Raw genomic sequence first — 14,154 nt, 5'->3', positions numbered from 1 at the left:
CCATGCATGGATGGCCAAAGACTAGCTTTCATGATTTTTGGATTGAAGTATTGTCAATAATTTGTTATGAGAGGGGGGTCACCTCCCATAAGGTTTGTAATAAAAAATCATTGATAAGTTGTTGGTATTTTTAGGAGGGGCCATGCAGGAAGAGTCAGGTGTAAGCCCCCTTAAGTATTGGAATAAAATAGTGCCAATAAGTTTTTTTTGTTTGGAGTGTTTTAGACTCACCTGATCTTTGAACTTTTTTAAAAACTTGCACAGAAGATCTTTATATGCATTCAGGGCTGTATATAGAGTTTCATTATCTGATCTTTGAACTTATTTTAACAGAATGGATATCTAAAAAATTCGATCGGATGGATTTGGGGTAAAGAGGGTAGGGGGGATGGCTAGTAAAGTGGGTACTCGTAAATTTGATCAGACACAGAGCTCATTATCTTCTTCTTACTTTATTATAGTTCTGAAGAAGTATGAACTATAAGCTAGGCCTAAGATACACTCTGTCCTGGATTCACTTCTAAGCAAGAATCGTGAAGTGTCACGATTCTTGCTTCTCCTTTAGGGGGCGATTAATTTATTAAAATAAAGTGGGTATAAAATTCAAGGAATTTACCACGTGCTCATAAGAATTGGTGAGAAGCTATCGTATTATCCAATTCCAAATTCTTGGGGACGACGTGGGTATAGTATGCATTATATAACTCCTATTTAATTTTTTCTTTTGATACAGTGTGATTTTATCCCTTTGATAAATGGCAAAGGTAAATACAATATACCTTGCGCCACTTTGTGACAAAATTTACCTTAAATATTTCGCTTGGCCAAACTGAAGAAAAGCATAATTACCTCTAGTTTCCCTCAGAATTATATTTTTCCGATTTTTCTGTTGAGGCATTGTGGTTCGAGAAATATTATTTTCATGGTGGATTCCTTTTCTCCGACCTATGCGCGAAAGTACTCAGATGCTTGGATGTTATGTTAGATCCATTTTTGTTACATAAGATTAAAAAGTATTTTTTTTTTTTATTGAAAGCTATGTCAGTAAAAAATGAGCAGATACTAATTTAAAATTTTATCTCTGTTTTGTAATACAATGTTTACCACATAACATATGTTCTTCATTAACTTGTTTCTGTTCACTTTTAGTTTATCATTACTTTTCACTGTTCTTTGACACTGCTTCAGAAGTTGTTTTTTGTATGTTATTCTGTATCTCACTTTTCCAGAATATATTTTGATCACTTACTGTTACCATGCTCCTCAGGAGAGAGGAAGGCAGAGGAATAGAAGCGCCATTCATACCATTTAAATAGGCTGCACAAAAAGTGTGGGCCAATCCTGCTCTCTAGGCCTATAATGAAAGAAAGATTGAGATGACTCGGGCACGCTCTGCGGATGATAGATTACCAAAGATTGTCCTTTTGGCCTTTTTTATGGACATTTAAAACGCCTTGAACGCTTGTCGCCCTGTCAAACATGCTATCGCCAGCATAAAAGCACTAGATATACAAATTCTATGTCATTTCAAAAAAGAAAATAAATCAAATAACACATTCTTTTTAGCATAAAGAAGACAAAATCTTACAAATTAAAATTAGCATGATTCCACTCCTCTAAGTTATCAAACTTAAAACTGAAACTATTGTTGGTTTATTGATTACTGCTACTACTAATAACGACTCACCGTAGCACCAAGCCGCCTGAAGCCAACGCAGTTACGCATGGTCCTCTTCCAGCCCAATCTATTCAAAGCCTCCCTCTTTAAAACCTCCCAGAAAGTTCCCATCTCCCTTAAATGTTTCTTTATGACATCCTCTCACCCCTACTGCAAACGACCTACTTTCCCCTTAGCTGCATACGGTGGACCAAAAAGTGCAATCTGTCATGTTTCATCCGCAGAACGTGCCCTAGCCATCTCAACCCCTCTCTCATTATAGCCCTAGAAAACAAGATTGAACCGCAGTTTTCGCACAGCCTACTGTTTGACAAACGGTCAGTCAGCCAGGTACCCAAAACAACCTTAGGCAATTTCTCTGGAAAAAATCTTGCAAATCTTCATCCACTTTTAGGATCGCCCATGCTTCAGAACCATATTTGACCACTGTCAACACTGTAGCTTCCAATGTTTTATTCTTGGTTTGCAGACTTATCTTCCTATTCTTTGAAAAAAATTTAAACTGTTTAAAAACACTCTAATCCTTGGCTATTCTACTTTTAACATCTTTACTGCTCCCGCCGTCTTTACTAATAATACTACCAAAGTAAGTAAAGCTGTATACCTGATCATAGCACTAATAGTGTACATTAAGTACAGTGCTACCCAGATGAAATTTGGCGTCAAGAGGCTTTAAGAAAGGCCGCAAAAGCTAGAAAAGCTTTCTTCCTCGACTCTCCGTTAAGTTATAAGTGGTTTTGTGAGATTTTGACTCGTTTTTACTGAGAAAACGTTGTTGTTCATGTAGAAAAAATATTTGCTTTACACATTTCTTCTGCAAAATTCACTAGTCCTAAGACCGTTTAAATCTTAGCCTCTTTTTTTTACATTGCAGGGTTGGTCAATTCAGACCAACTCCGGTCGGTTAAGTCTTTTAGATCTTTAAAAATTACTGACATCTTTTCAATTATGAAAAAAATAAGGAAAAATATTTTAAAAGAGAAGATTCGGTGATGTACAGCGAACATTTATTGGCCATTAATTTTCCTATTACCCACTGATTTCAACGGCTTGTTTAGAATTAAAAAAAGAAAAAACTTTTCTTTTTAATTCAAAAAAATCAACTTAACAAAATAACGAAAAATTTAACATTAGATGAGATCACTTTGTACTTGCCAGAATTTAAATAAAAACAAATAGAAATTTAACAAATAGCACTTTGAGAGCCATGCGCAGGAACTCCTATCACTTCGATAAAAACTTCGATCACTTCGAATACAAATCCAGGTACAACTGGATCCAGGTACCAGGTACAAATCCAAAATATTAAATCCAAAATTATATAAACAGAGGCCAGCAACTTTGTCTGCGTCGATTACAAAAAATCCCTGTGATTAGTGCTTGGTACTACCAGAATCACCAGGCTAAAAAAAAAATCATTAAGTGCGATTAATTTTCCTTATCGTTTACACTTTTGGACAAAAATTGACAGTTGATTTTTTTTTTCAGCTTGGGTATTTATACTTTTAAGTCATCATTGAAAAATTATTTTTAATGACATAATAATTTTAAAGTGTTACAGATAACTTGTCTTAATTAAATTTAGATAGAAAAAATTACTAAATATTCAAAATAGACCGGACAGATGAAAAATTTAATAACTTTTTAAAAGAGGCTATTCGAGCCACAATTTGTGGTTAAACCTAACTCGAACGGTATATGTAAGTTTTTTTCAAAATGTGTTCAAATTTTCCCTTACTATGGTTCGTTATAATGTTCGATAACTCAGTAAATTACTTATACGTTAATAAGTAATTAGTAACGTTTAGTTTAGAATTAGAGATGATGTAGACAAAGTTTTAAGAGACAAAAAATGCGGTTTTAGAAAAAGGTAGAGGATGTGTCGACCAAATTTGTATTCCTAGGTTAATAATTGAGAAGGGCCTGCGTCATGTCCTCAATTTTATTGATTATGAGGAAGCTTTGAATCCGTTGATAGAATAGCTTCAGCTTATGTCTTATCGTTGTATGGTATCCCAGAAAAATGCATTAAACGGATTAGTGCTATGTAAGGAATAAACACAATAAATAAATAAACACAAACAAACACAAAACAGAAGATTAAATTACCGGCCATAGACTCAAATAAGGCAACGACGAGAAACAAAACGAAAAACCATAAAATCTAACGGAGAAAAAATCGAGAAGTAGATGAAAAAATATTGAAATGGAGAGACACTAAAAAAACGGAAAAAGTACACACGGATTTTTTCTAAGGGTTTTTTCCAATACAGATGATAACACTAACTCGCGCGTAGCTTTAACTCTCGGGCCGAAATAATGAGCAGTGAATTGGTCATGTTTTATTGGTGATGCATGTTTCTTTTTCATACTTTAAGGTAAGGCAATGGATAGCGAGTAAGATAGTTACGGACTGAGAAAAACAATTAACAAGACGGACTGGATCATTTTTGGGTTGTATTCATCATAATTAAAGTCTCCACTCAAAATGAGAGCTTGTCAAAAGCGACACAAAATATTCAAGTAGAGAAGACAAGCAAAGGAGGCATAAGTCTTTGAAGGGAAATAGTAGCATTGACCAGATGAAGGATGTTTCTGACGTAAGTGTCGTAATTCAGGTTAGAGAAAAATGGACGTCCAGAATTTTTAAGGACACTGTTACAATATCAGAAGAGACAAGGTGAAGAGAAAGTGGCGATGATCTAAAGAAACTAAGATAAGTTGATCGTCATATGGATCATAGGAGGTATAATTGAATTTTATATTTGAGCATAAAATATAGGATAAACATGATTGTTTAGAAATAAAAAAATTCAAATTTCAACTGTAGAAAAAAAATAATGAAATAATGAAAGAAATATAAATTACACTGCAGTTAAAAGATAGAGAGTGCACAAATAAACTCAAATCTCCCCTCCTCAACGAAGAAACATGTTTACCTACCTGGTCAAAATTTTCTAGGCGCAGAATATCCTCTTCGTCAAAAGAGGATTCTTCCATGGACTCTTCTAATTCCTTAAACTTCCTCCTTCATTGATAGAATTTCTTCGGCGTTTATTCCTAAATGATGAACTTGACTTTCCAACTGAAACGTTGCTGTTCTTTTTTTCTTGATATTATGGAGAATTTCTTCGAACTTCTTCATAGTTCTGTTTTCTTCCTTAATGTAAAAAAAACAAAAATCCTTTACATCCATTATGTTGATATTTGGACAAACAAAAAAAACTTCACAAGTATATTTTAAATTACACCCCTTCTACGCCCACCATTTCCCAAAACACATCTAATCTCAAGATTTTGAGATAGTCATTTTGTTCAGCGTAGTTGATTTCCAGATAGAAGTGATATTTTTGAGGAGGACACTCCCCCATAGCCCTCAGGGCACGGGTTGTAAGTTATGCCCTGCGGGCAAATAAGGTTTTTTATTGAAAGCGTTGTCGTAGAAACTTAAAAAAAGGCTCATTCGATTGGAAATTTTAAGGGCTAGTGCCCTTTTTAATAGTCGAAAGTGATTAGAAGGCAACTAACACCTCTCCACACCCACCATTTCCACAAAGACACCCACTCCAAACTTTAAGATAGCTATTTCATTCAGCGAAGTTGAAAGATCAGGAAATTAGGTCTTTGAGGATGACATTGGCAATTTACTACCCGTGAGGTAAAGAATAATACCCGGTTAAATATACCCGTAAAAATATCCGGTTGAGAATAACATTGATTTACACACTTTTACACAACGGTACATGTCTTACAAAACCTGTACATAACTTTAAAAAATAAAGATATGTAACTCCTGTTGGGAAATTCTAATATATTACAACACAGCAGTTGAAGCCACTTTTAAAGGAAAAAATCATCTCAATAAAGACGGCTTGAATAAATATTTCATATCTTGGTGCTGTATTTCAAAATGCTCGTCTAGTATCCAGTCTCTTTCGATTGCATTTGAATAATGACTGACCTGGCACTATAAATTTTTGAAAGTAGTTAAATATGATTTTTTTTTTTCTAGAAAGCCCCCTGTCCTTTAGACTGCAAATCATGAACGAATCTTATGATTGGTTATGGGGGCTTAATAGTTTCTATGTCAATTTTTCTCGCTCGGGTTCTGTGCGTAAGGACTCGTTAAAAAAAAGAAGTTTTCTATGAAAAGCCAAGAAAAATCAAAATTTTGATAGAATATTCAAAAATAATTTATCTGAAAAGAAATTATCGTAGACTTCAAATTTAAAACGAAGAAGTATTCCAATGAATGAAAAAACAAAACTAAAAATTAATAGAAACTTTATTTTCATTTTCAGTGAAAAATGCCTTTTTTAGTATTTTCATTCAAAAAATTTGAAAAAACGCCAAATTTGACCTCCCCTATATATTGAAAAATATATTTGGTCTCTCTATATTTTCGTGAATTGACACCACTGAAAGCAGTGATTTCCAAATTATTATTTTAGCATTTATTATTATTAATTATTATAATTTTCGATACTCAATCCCATTCAACAACATCTTTCACCCAAAATTAACTCCTGCAAGCAGAAGAGGGGCTTCCAGAAAATAACAAATAGGACATTAAGGGCATACAATTCAGCATATTCAACAATTGGCTGCATATTGAATAACCAAATTGAATCGGAACTATAATATTTTTTATTATTTGACAGAAAGGACATGAGCATAACTTACTTCACCTGATGACATAGTTTGATGTTTCCGGAATTGCCAATGAACTGCCTTCACATCCTTCTTTTCGATTTTATGGAACGTGGTTAGATGTCGGGAAAGGCCAGCCACCCTTTTAAAACTTCGCATGCAGGCCAAGCATCGAAGTTCATGCGAGTGCATTCTTTTTGTATGTACTAAAAAAAAGGAAGAAACTATTAAAACACACACAAAATTACACATAAAATACAGCACTGAAATATGTAAATGAAAGGCCAAACGAAAAGATGAAGAAGCATATTTCCTCATATATATACTATATATATATATATATATATATATATATATATATATATATATATATATATAGATCAATTATTTCTTTACCCACTCTAATCTTAACGTACTGTTGGCTTTGGCCGTTAATTACTGGCACGGCTAAATATATAACCAGGACAGGTACGCCTCAATAATGGCTAAATATCAAACTTGGGTTATAGAAACGGCAACAGGGGAATATGGGGCATCGAAAATCCGTGAAGTAATCCAAATCTGCCACTGAACACTGATAACAAGCACCCTCGTGTGAACTATGTTGTTACTCGGGCAAGAGCATAATGATAATTCAAAACATTAAACGAGACTTACTCGCAAGGGGCGAGTTTGACTACCCCCCAAAAATCCAAAAAAAGTCTGTTTATAGTCCTTTATATTCCAAGTTTTATAATCCAAACGTTGCGCCATTATAATCCTTTTTCACTCAAATGTAATTACTATAGCTATTTACTGCATATATTGATCTTCACAGTACCACAGTAAATTAGATTGCAAAACTTACTAATCTGATGGTGCTCGTAAAACGTTCCAATTTCGTTATGAAATAAATGTTCTTTTACTTCACTGAGATTAGATTGCGAAACTTACTAATTTGATTATGTTCGAAAAATATTTGTTTTTAGATAGGTGTGATCGCTTTGAACTCTGAATCAATACTAGTCAAGGGATATATACCACTATTACTAACAACTCACTGCAGCACCAAACCACCTGACGCTAACACAGCTATACATGCTCTTTCTCCATCCTAATCTGTCTAAAGCCTCCCTTTTTACACCCTCCCAGGAATTTCCTATTTTACTTAAATGCCTTTTTACGACATACTCCCACCCCAATCGCTGACGACCGAAGGTTTCTCTAGGCGGTTTACTGAAAAGGACAATTTTTAGTAATCTATCATCCGCAGAGCGTACCCGAGTCATCTCAATCTTTCATTCATTATAGACCTAGAGAGCAGGATTGGCCCACACTTTTAGTGCAGCCTATTTAAAGGGTATGAATGGTGCTTCCATTCCTCTGCCTTCCTCTCTCCTGAGGAGCATGGTAACAGTAAGTGATCAAAATATATTCTGGAAAAGTGAGATACAGAATAACTTACAAAAAACAACTTCTGAAGCAGTGTCAAAGAACAGTGAAAAGTAATGATAAACTAAAAGTGAACAGAAACAAGTTAATGAAGAACATATGTTATGTGGTAAACATTGTATTACAAAGCAGAGATATTAGTATTATTAATTTAAATTAGTATCTGCTCATTTTTTACTGACATAGCTTTCAATAAAAAAAAAGTACTTTTTAATCTTATGTAACAAAAATGGATCTAACATAAAATCCAAGCATCTGAGTACTTTCGCGCATAGGTCGGAGAAAAGGAATCCACCGTGAAAATAATATTTCTCGAACCACAATGCCTCAACAGAAAAATCGGAAAAATATAATTCTGAGGGAAACTAGAGGTAATTATGCTTTTCTTCAGTTTGGCCAAGCGAAATATTTAAGGTAAATTTTGTCACAAAGCAGCACAAGGTATATTGTATTTACCTTTGCCACGCATCAAAGGGACAAAATCACACTGTATCAAAGGGAAAAATTAAATAGGAGTTATATAATGCATACTATACCCGCGTCGTCCCCAAGAATTTGGAATTGGATAATACGATAGCTTCTCACCAATTCTTATGAGCACGTTGTAAATTCTTTGAATTTTATACCCACTTTATTTTAATAAATTAATCGCCCCCTAAAGGAGAAGCAAGAATCGTGACACTTCACGATTCTTGCTTAGAAGTGACTCCAGGACAGAGTGTATCTTAGGCCTAGCTTATAGTTCATGCCTCTTCAGAACTATAATACAGTAAGAAAAAGATAATGAGCTAAAAGATAAACTAAAAGAAAGGATAATAAAGGGAAACGTTTAGGAGGATTTTCAACTAAACGAAATATATGTATGCATGCAGGTTTTCAAAAGGGCATATAAGCAATATCATAGGAAGCACCACTCTGTAATAGCTAGAAAAATCACTGAAAATTTTAAAGGAGCTAATTCGATTCAAAATTAAAAGGTTTGTTGCCCTTTTTATGAGTACACAGAGATTAGAGGGCAATCAGTCCTTCTCTCAACGGTCCAGCAACTATGTCTTTAGGGATATAGGTTATGCCAACCTCCATAATTATGCAATTGGCCCATTATGCATTCAAACGAAATGTTGCATTAAACTACACAAAAAGGCATTGTGTTTATGGTTGCCAAGAAGACACCTTAGCAAAATATCGAGAACGACTGGGAGGATTAAGTTAAAACTTTTGGGACTATTTCTATTACTACTTCTTCTCTTATGATTTAAATAAATAAAAAGAGTGTGAGTGTATCCAGGATGTCAAAGAGCATATATTGAATCTTTTGGGAATGATAATGTTTTTTTTTTCTCTGGTCAACTTCAGGAGTTATAAAATTAAATTAAAAAATACTGTTTGTGTCAGGATTAAAAATTGTTGAAAAGTCACTCCAACATACAAATAGCAACCCAAACTATGGATTCTTATAGAAATTAAATTAAAAAAAAGTTTTATCAACTAAAAGTAAGGAGAAACTTCGAGGGGGAAAACCCCTCAAATAAGTAATATTTCTGTTCGTTTTAAGTTTTAATGTTGCTCCTTACTTTCAGTTGAAAAAACTTTATTTTTATATTTAATTTTCGATCTTTTTTTAATAAAGCTGGGAAATACGGCACTCCCTTCTTTAAAAAATTCTCTTCCCCCATGAAAATATTTCTCCATGGAAAGATCCTCCAACGTAACCCCCTCCCCCTATCCCTCCCGACCAGAAATATTCCCCCTGAAGAAGTTTGTATACTTCCCAATAACCAATAGTATATGTAAACAATGGGCAAAGCTCAAAACTTGCAGCCCTTCCCCCGGGGACTGTGGAGGATTAAGTAGTTAAAAAGTAAATATAGCATGTTCCATTCCTAAGTCTTCAATAGGACATTATTCCTTTTCAAGCAATAATGAAAAAAATTATTATTTACACAAGACATTGCTTAGTTAAATTCACAAACATTACAAAATACATAAATAAACAATGCACATGGATCAAACGAATATAAATTAAATAGTAGACTCAGTTCTTACAAAGGCTGTCAGCAATGAGTTGCTGCAGACAACAGTTGTGTACTGAAAACAAACGGTTGGGTGATGGTGAGTTTAATAAGCTTGGCTTTTTTGCCAGCTTTGCAAAACTGCAGCACTGTACAGGCAATTGAAACACTTGCTCACGAATTATGCCATGTAGTTTTTTTTTTTACTTCTGCCTTGTATGTTTTAATCTATAGTTTTGCATAAAATTTTACTGGGGGATGCATAGCTCTGTATAATCATCCAAAGAGGAAGCACAAAAAGGGGGAGGGGTGTTTAAAGTTTCAAAAACTAAAATTCTAGAACCTAATTTTCACACTTCACGGGAAGCAGTCCACATCAATACGGTCATAGGTACATGAAGATGGTGCACATCCAAAATTAAATCCCCCCCCCCCAAAAAAAGTTTACTTTTGCTTTTATTTGATTCACTTTGACTCAAAAATCGGTGAAGGTAGGATTATGATGTTAAAAAAGCATGGCATATCATCTTTCTAAAAAGAGAATGTTTCTAAAAAAGGGCTGTGACTTTAGATTCTTTGATTTTTATTGCTTGTAAAAAAAGAAGAAAAAAGTGTTGAATTACAATAAAAACGAAAAAACTTACAATTTAAGTTATGTTCCAGTATGAACATCTTTCTACATTCATTGCACTTGTAGTGCTTTTCTCCGTGGCTTTTACCTGGTTTTACCTAGAATAATGTGAAATTTTAGAGCACTGCCTAAGTAAAGAGCAAAGTTGACAACATATAGAGAGAGAAAGGATTTATTGAAAAAATACACATACAAAAAATTATCATTATTTCCCCTGAAAAGCAAAGCTGGTCTGTGGGGGAGGTACAGAAAATGTTATTCTAACTATTAATGCTGACAAATTGAAGAACATGTCCATAACAAGCTCACTGCTTGTTTTCTATCACAAGAGTACAAATCTAGAGCTGGTGAAAGATTTCAAATACCTGGGTAGCTGGATCAATTGTGATGGTGAAATAATGACCAAAACGCACAATTGGGTCACTCCACCAAAGCTTTTAATAAACTACATCCCATTTGGAGGAGCATTAGATATTCTTTGTGACTTAATGTACATCTCTTCTGTAGCAACGTGCTCTCCATACTCCTCACTCCGAGTGAGTGCTTTAAAATGAATCATCAAATTTAAAAGCAAATTCTTGCATTGGAGAAGTTGTACCTAAGTATATTTCTAAACATAAGCTAGCAACATAAAACACCCAACTCTGATAATCATAATAGAACCAGTCAACCTCTTATTATTACTGTGCAAATGAAGAAAGGTGGACATATTTAGGACATGTACCCTGCATGAAAGAAGGCCGCCTTCCTTGGACAGCCTGCAACTACTTATGCCTCTAGATCCCTGAACAAAACTGAGATATGTACTCTCAACTCGAGAAGGAGTTATATGCAATTGTATCTGGGTGTAAGCACTTCCACCACTATCTCTATGGCAGAAAGGTGATTGCCACAACCAACCACAAGCCCCTGAAAAACATAGTATCTAAGCTCCTACAGAAAGCACCAGCAAGAATCAATGGAGGCTGCTAAAGATCCAACCTATGACCCGACACTCACCTACCATCCTGGCACTGACATTCCATTTGCTGATGCTCTATCAAGGCCATATTTGCTAGACATAGATGAGACATTAGATCAAGAGCTTGAAATCTACATACATCAGTTTTGAGATTTCTGCTGGTCACTGATTGCCAAAAATTTCCAAAAAGCTAGCAGAAATTGCCAAATAATAAATACCATCAAAATTGGATGGTCAAAAATCTGGAGACTCTGCAGCAATGATCTCTTGCCCTACTGGACAATACAACATGAACTGACAGTTGACTGCAGCCTCATCCTCAAGGAAGAAAGAATCCTCATACCTGGAAAGCTGAAATCAGAAATTCTGAGCCAGTTGAAAGCTTCCCACTTGGGCATAGAAAAACGAAACAGCAAGCAAGAATAATTGTCTAATGGATAAGATACAATGCAGACATTGAAAGAACAGTCCAAAGATGCTACATATGTCAGAATTTCAAAGACAGCAACCAGAAGGAACCCCTCATATTCACAAAGATACCCTTGCTACCCTGGAGACATGTTGCTACAGACATCTTCACCCAGAAAAAGCTATAAGTATATATACCAACAGTGTTTTCATGACAGACAAAAATGTGAGCCTAGCACCATTTGTCCCTGAAGTTTCATTCTCTACATTGAAGTTGATTTGCTCATCTATTTTTGTTTTTTATGCTTCCTCTTGTGTGCATATCAGTGAAAAGAGGCGCAAGCCAAGCCCAACCTCTTTAGAGCTATTATACAGAAAAAATAAAGATTGCCAAGTAAAGTTTGAGAGAAAGAAGATGCAAAGGCACCAATGACTCATTTGTGCAATTTTAGGCACAGTGCAATTTTGGAACCACTGTTGAAATTTCCCTTTAAAATAGGTTAACTCTGCTTAGTTATGCAGATAATAAACACCCAACATCTTTTTAACTATGTAATTTAATTTTCAAACTGTCATTACTTGTTTTTTTTTTTGTAAAAAAAAAAGTTGGAATAAGCACCAGTGAGTCAACATACATCTGATATTCTCTAAAATGTAGCCATGTTGGCTTTTTCTTGGTAAAAATCAAATTAAAGTGACAACTAATATTATATTGACAAAGCTATGTTTGAAGTGTCAAGAATTTTTGTCTGATGTAGTGGAATACTAGGCAGACTAAAAATATTCCTTCAGCCAAATTCAAACATAAATATTGGACTCTATCATGAGATTAATTTCTTTTCAGAATATCTTGTAGTAACCATGTTGAAATTTTAGACAGACAACAATAGGCCCTGTTGAAATATAGGTAACTCTGTTGAAACTTCACTGAACATATAAAACAGATGAGAAATAATTCATTTCCAACAAAAATGATGGTAAAATCCTACTTTAGCTACTTTTGACTATCTTGGAAAGGGGTTTCGTTAGGAAAATGAAACTTTCAGGGATGGGTCTACAGCCTAAATTATGTTCCAGGAAGGTGTTTTGAAGTTACCTAACTCCACTCCTTCTCTCTCTAGAGGGTAATGACCTTTAAAAAATCTGTGTGCTGTGAAAGTGAAACCTTGCAAAATAGACCTTCTGCTTAAATGAAGTACAACAGAAGGTTTTCAGCTTCACAACTTTGCTCAATACCAATGTTTAAGGTTTTAAAGATATGCCACCACATGGCTAATATGGGAGTAAAGCTGATTTGTGATGCAAATATATGTTATATTTAAATTGAGGATGCAATTCTAGGTATATATTTGCACATTAGAGAGGTGGGGTAATATATTCTTTGAATATAGCCTACAGGTTCTAAGAAATTTGTAAATTTCTTAGAAAAACTGGAAAAACAAGGAAAGAAGTGAAGATAAAGACTCTCCCCCTGCAAAATGTGTTAACTAGGATTATTCTGCATATTATGGAGTAACAATTCTTTTCTTAATATGTTTCCTTATGTCCAGCTTAACTAGCCTAATCTTGCTTCAAGTGGCATAAAGACTTACTTTCAGTACATTCCTAGCCACTCTGGCATAAGTGGTAATCATCAGGTTGATGAAATAGCAAAAAATGCTATAAATATTGACCAGCCAAGTGGGAGACCAATCCCAATTAGAGATATTTACCGATGGAGGCTATCAGATATTAATTTTAATAAGATTAATCCTATCCTTTCCCCCTTTCCCAATAAGTATCTTTCTAAAATTTATCATAGAATTCGTTCTGGAACAAATGGACTAAATTTCCTTGCATTCTCATATAAGATTTCTAATTCAAGTGGTTCAATTCCCCTGTCCCCTCTTTGCAGGCATTGTAATATGAATAATGAAACAATTGACCATTGCCTATTTGAATGTAATATGCTGACGTCTGCACAACATACCTTGCTTTCTAAACTGTTAAAATACTTCAAACACCACAAAATCCCACTATCAGTCAAGAGCCTAGCCAACTATACCTGCACACAGAGCATAGAAATCGACATCTATCATCTTATATTTGAACTCCTAGAGTCGAAAGATCTGCTGAAAGATATCTGAATATATCTAATAAATATGAGGCAATCAAGCCAGTAGCTCTGTAGACCACAGAGTGAAGCAGAAGGAAAAGGGCTAAATAGTTTTACTGAAAAGCCCGCCTGCTGTTAAATAGAAGAAGAAGTGTCTGGGTACAAAAAAAAATTCCCAGAGAGGTTCTTCTGAATAGATTACAACTTACTTCGGTTTGTTTATTGGCACTGGTTTTTTTCTATATATACGAGCTATGAAGATAGGCTAGGCTCATATTAGATAGGCTA

General features: G+C 34.6%; 2 protein-coding genes across 2 annotated transcripts in view; one reads left to right on the top strand and one right to left on the bottom strand.

Moving 5' to 3' along the window:
* Window positions 1-14,154, top strand: part of LOC148956776 (RNA 3'-terminal phosphate cyclase-like protein) — an 85,593-nt gene that overhangs the window by 35,016 nt on the left and 36,423 nt on the right. The window lies entirely within an intron of this gene.
* On the bottom strand, window positions 2,749-10,675 carry LOC148956777 (uncharacterized). The gene is made up of 4 exons (XM_089096426.1): window positions 10,416-10,675; window positions 6,362-6,534; window positions 4,622-4,838; window positions 2,749-3,081 (listed from the first exon to the last, which is right to left on the bottom strand). Exons 1-3 carry the CDS (start codon window positions 10,441-10,443, stop codon window positions 4,695-4,697), a joined length of 345 nt encoding a protein of 114 aa, XP_088952552.1. The 5' UTR covers window positions 10,444-10,675; the 3' UTR covers window positions 2,749-3,081; window positions 4,622-4,694.

Source organism: Artemia sp. Qi Xiang Cuo, chromosome 1 (assembly GCF_049724085.1).
Source record: "Artemia sp. Qi Xiang Cuo chromosome 1, ASM4972408v1, whole genome shotgun sequence".
NCBI lineage: Eukaryota > Metazoa > Arthropoda > Branchiopoda > Anostraca > Artemiidae > Artemia > Artemia sp. Qi Xiang Cuo.
This window is presented reverse-complemented; position numbering and strand designations above follow the sequence as displayed.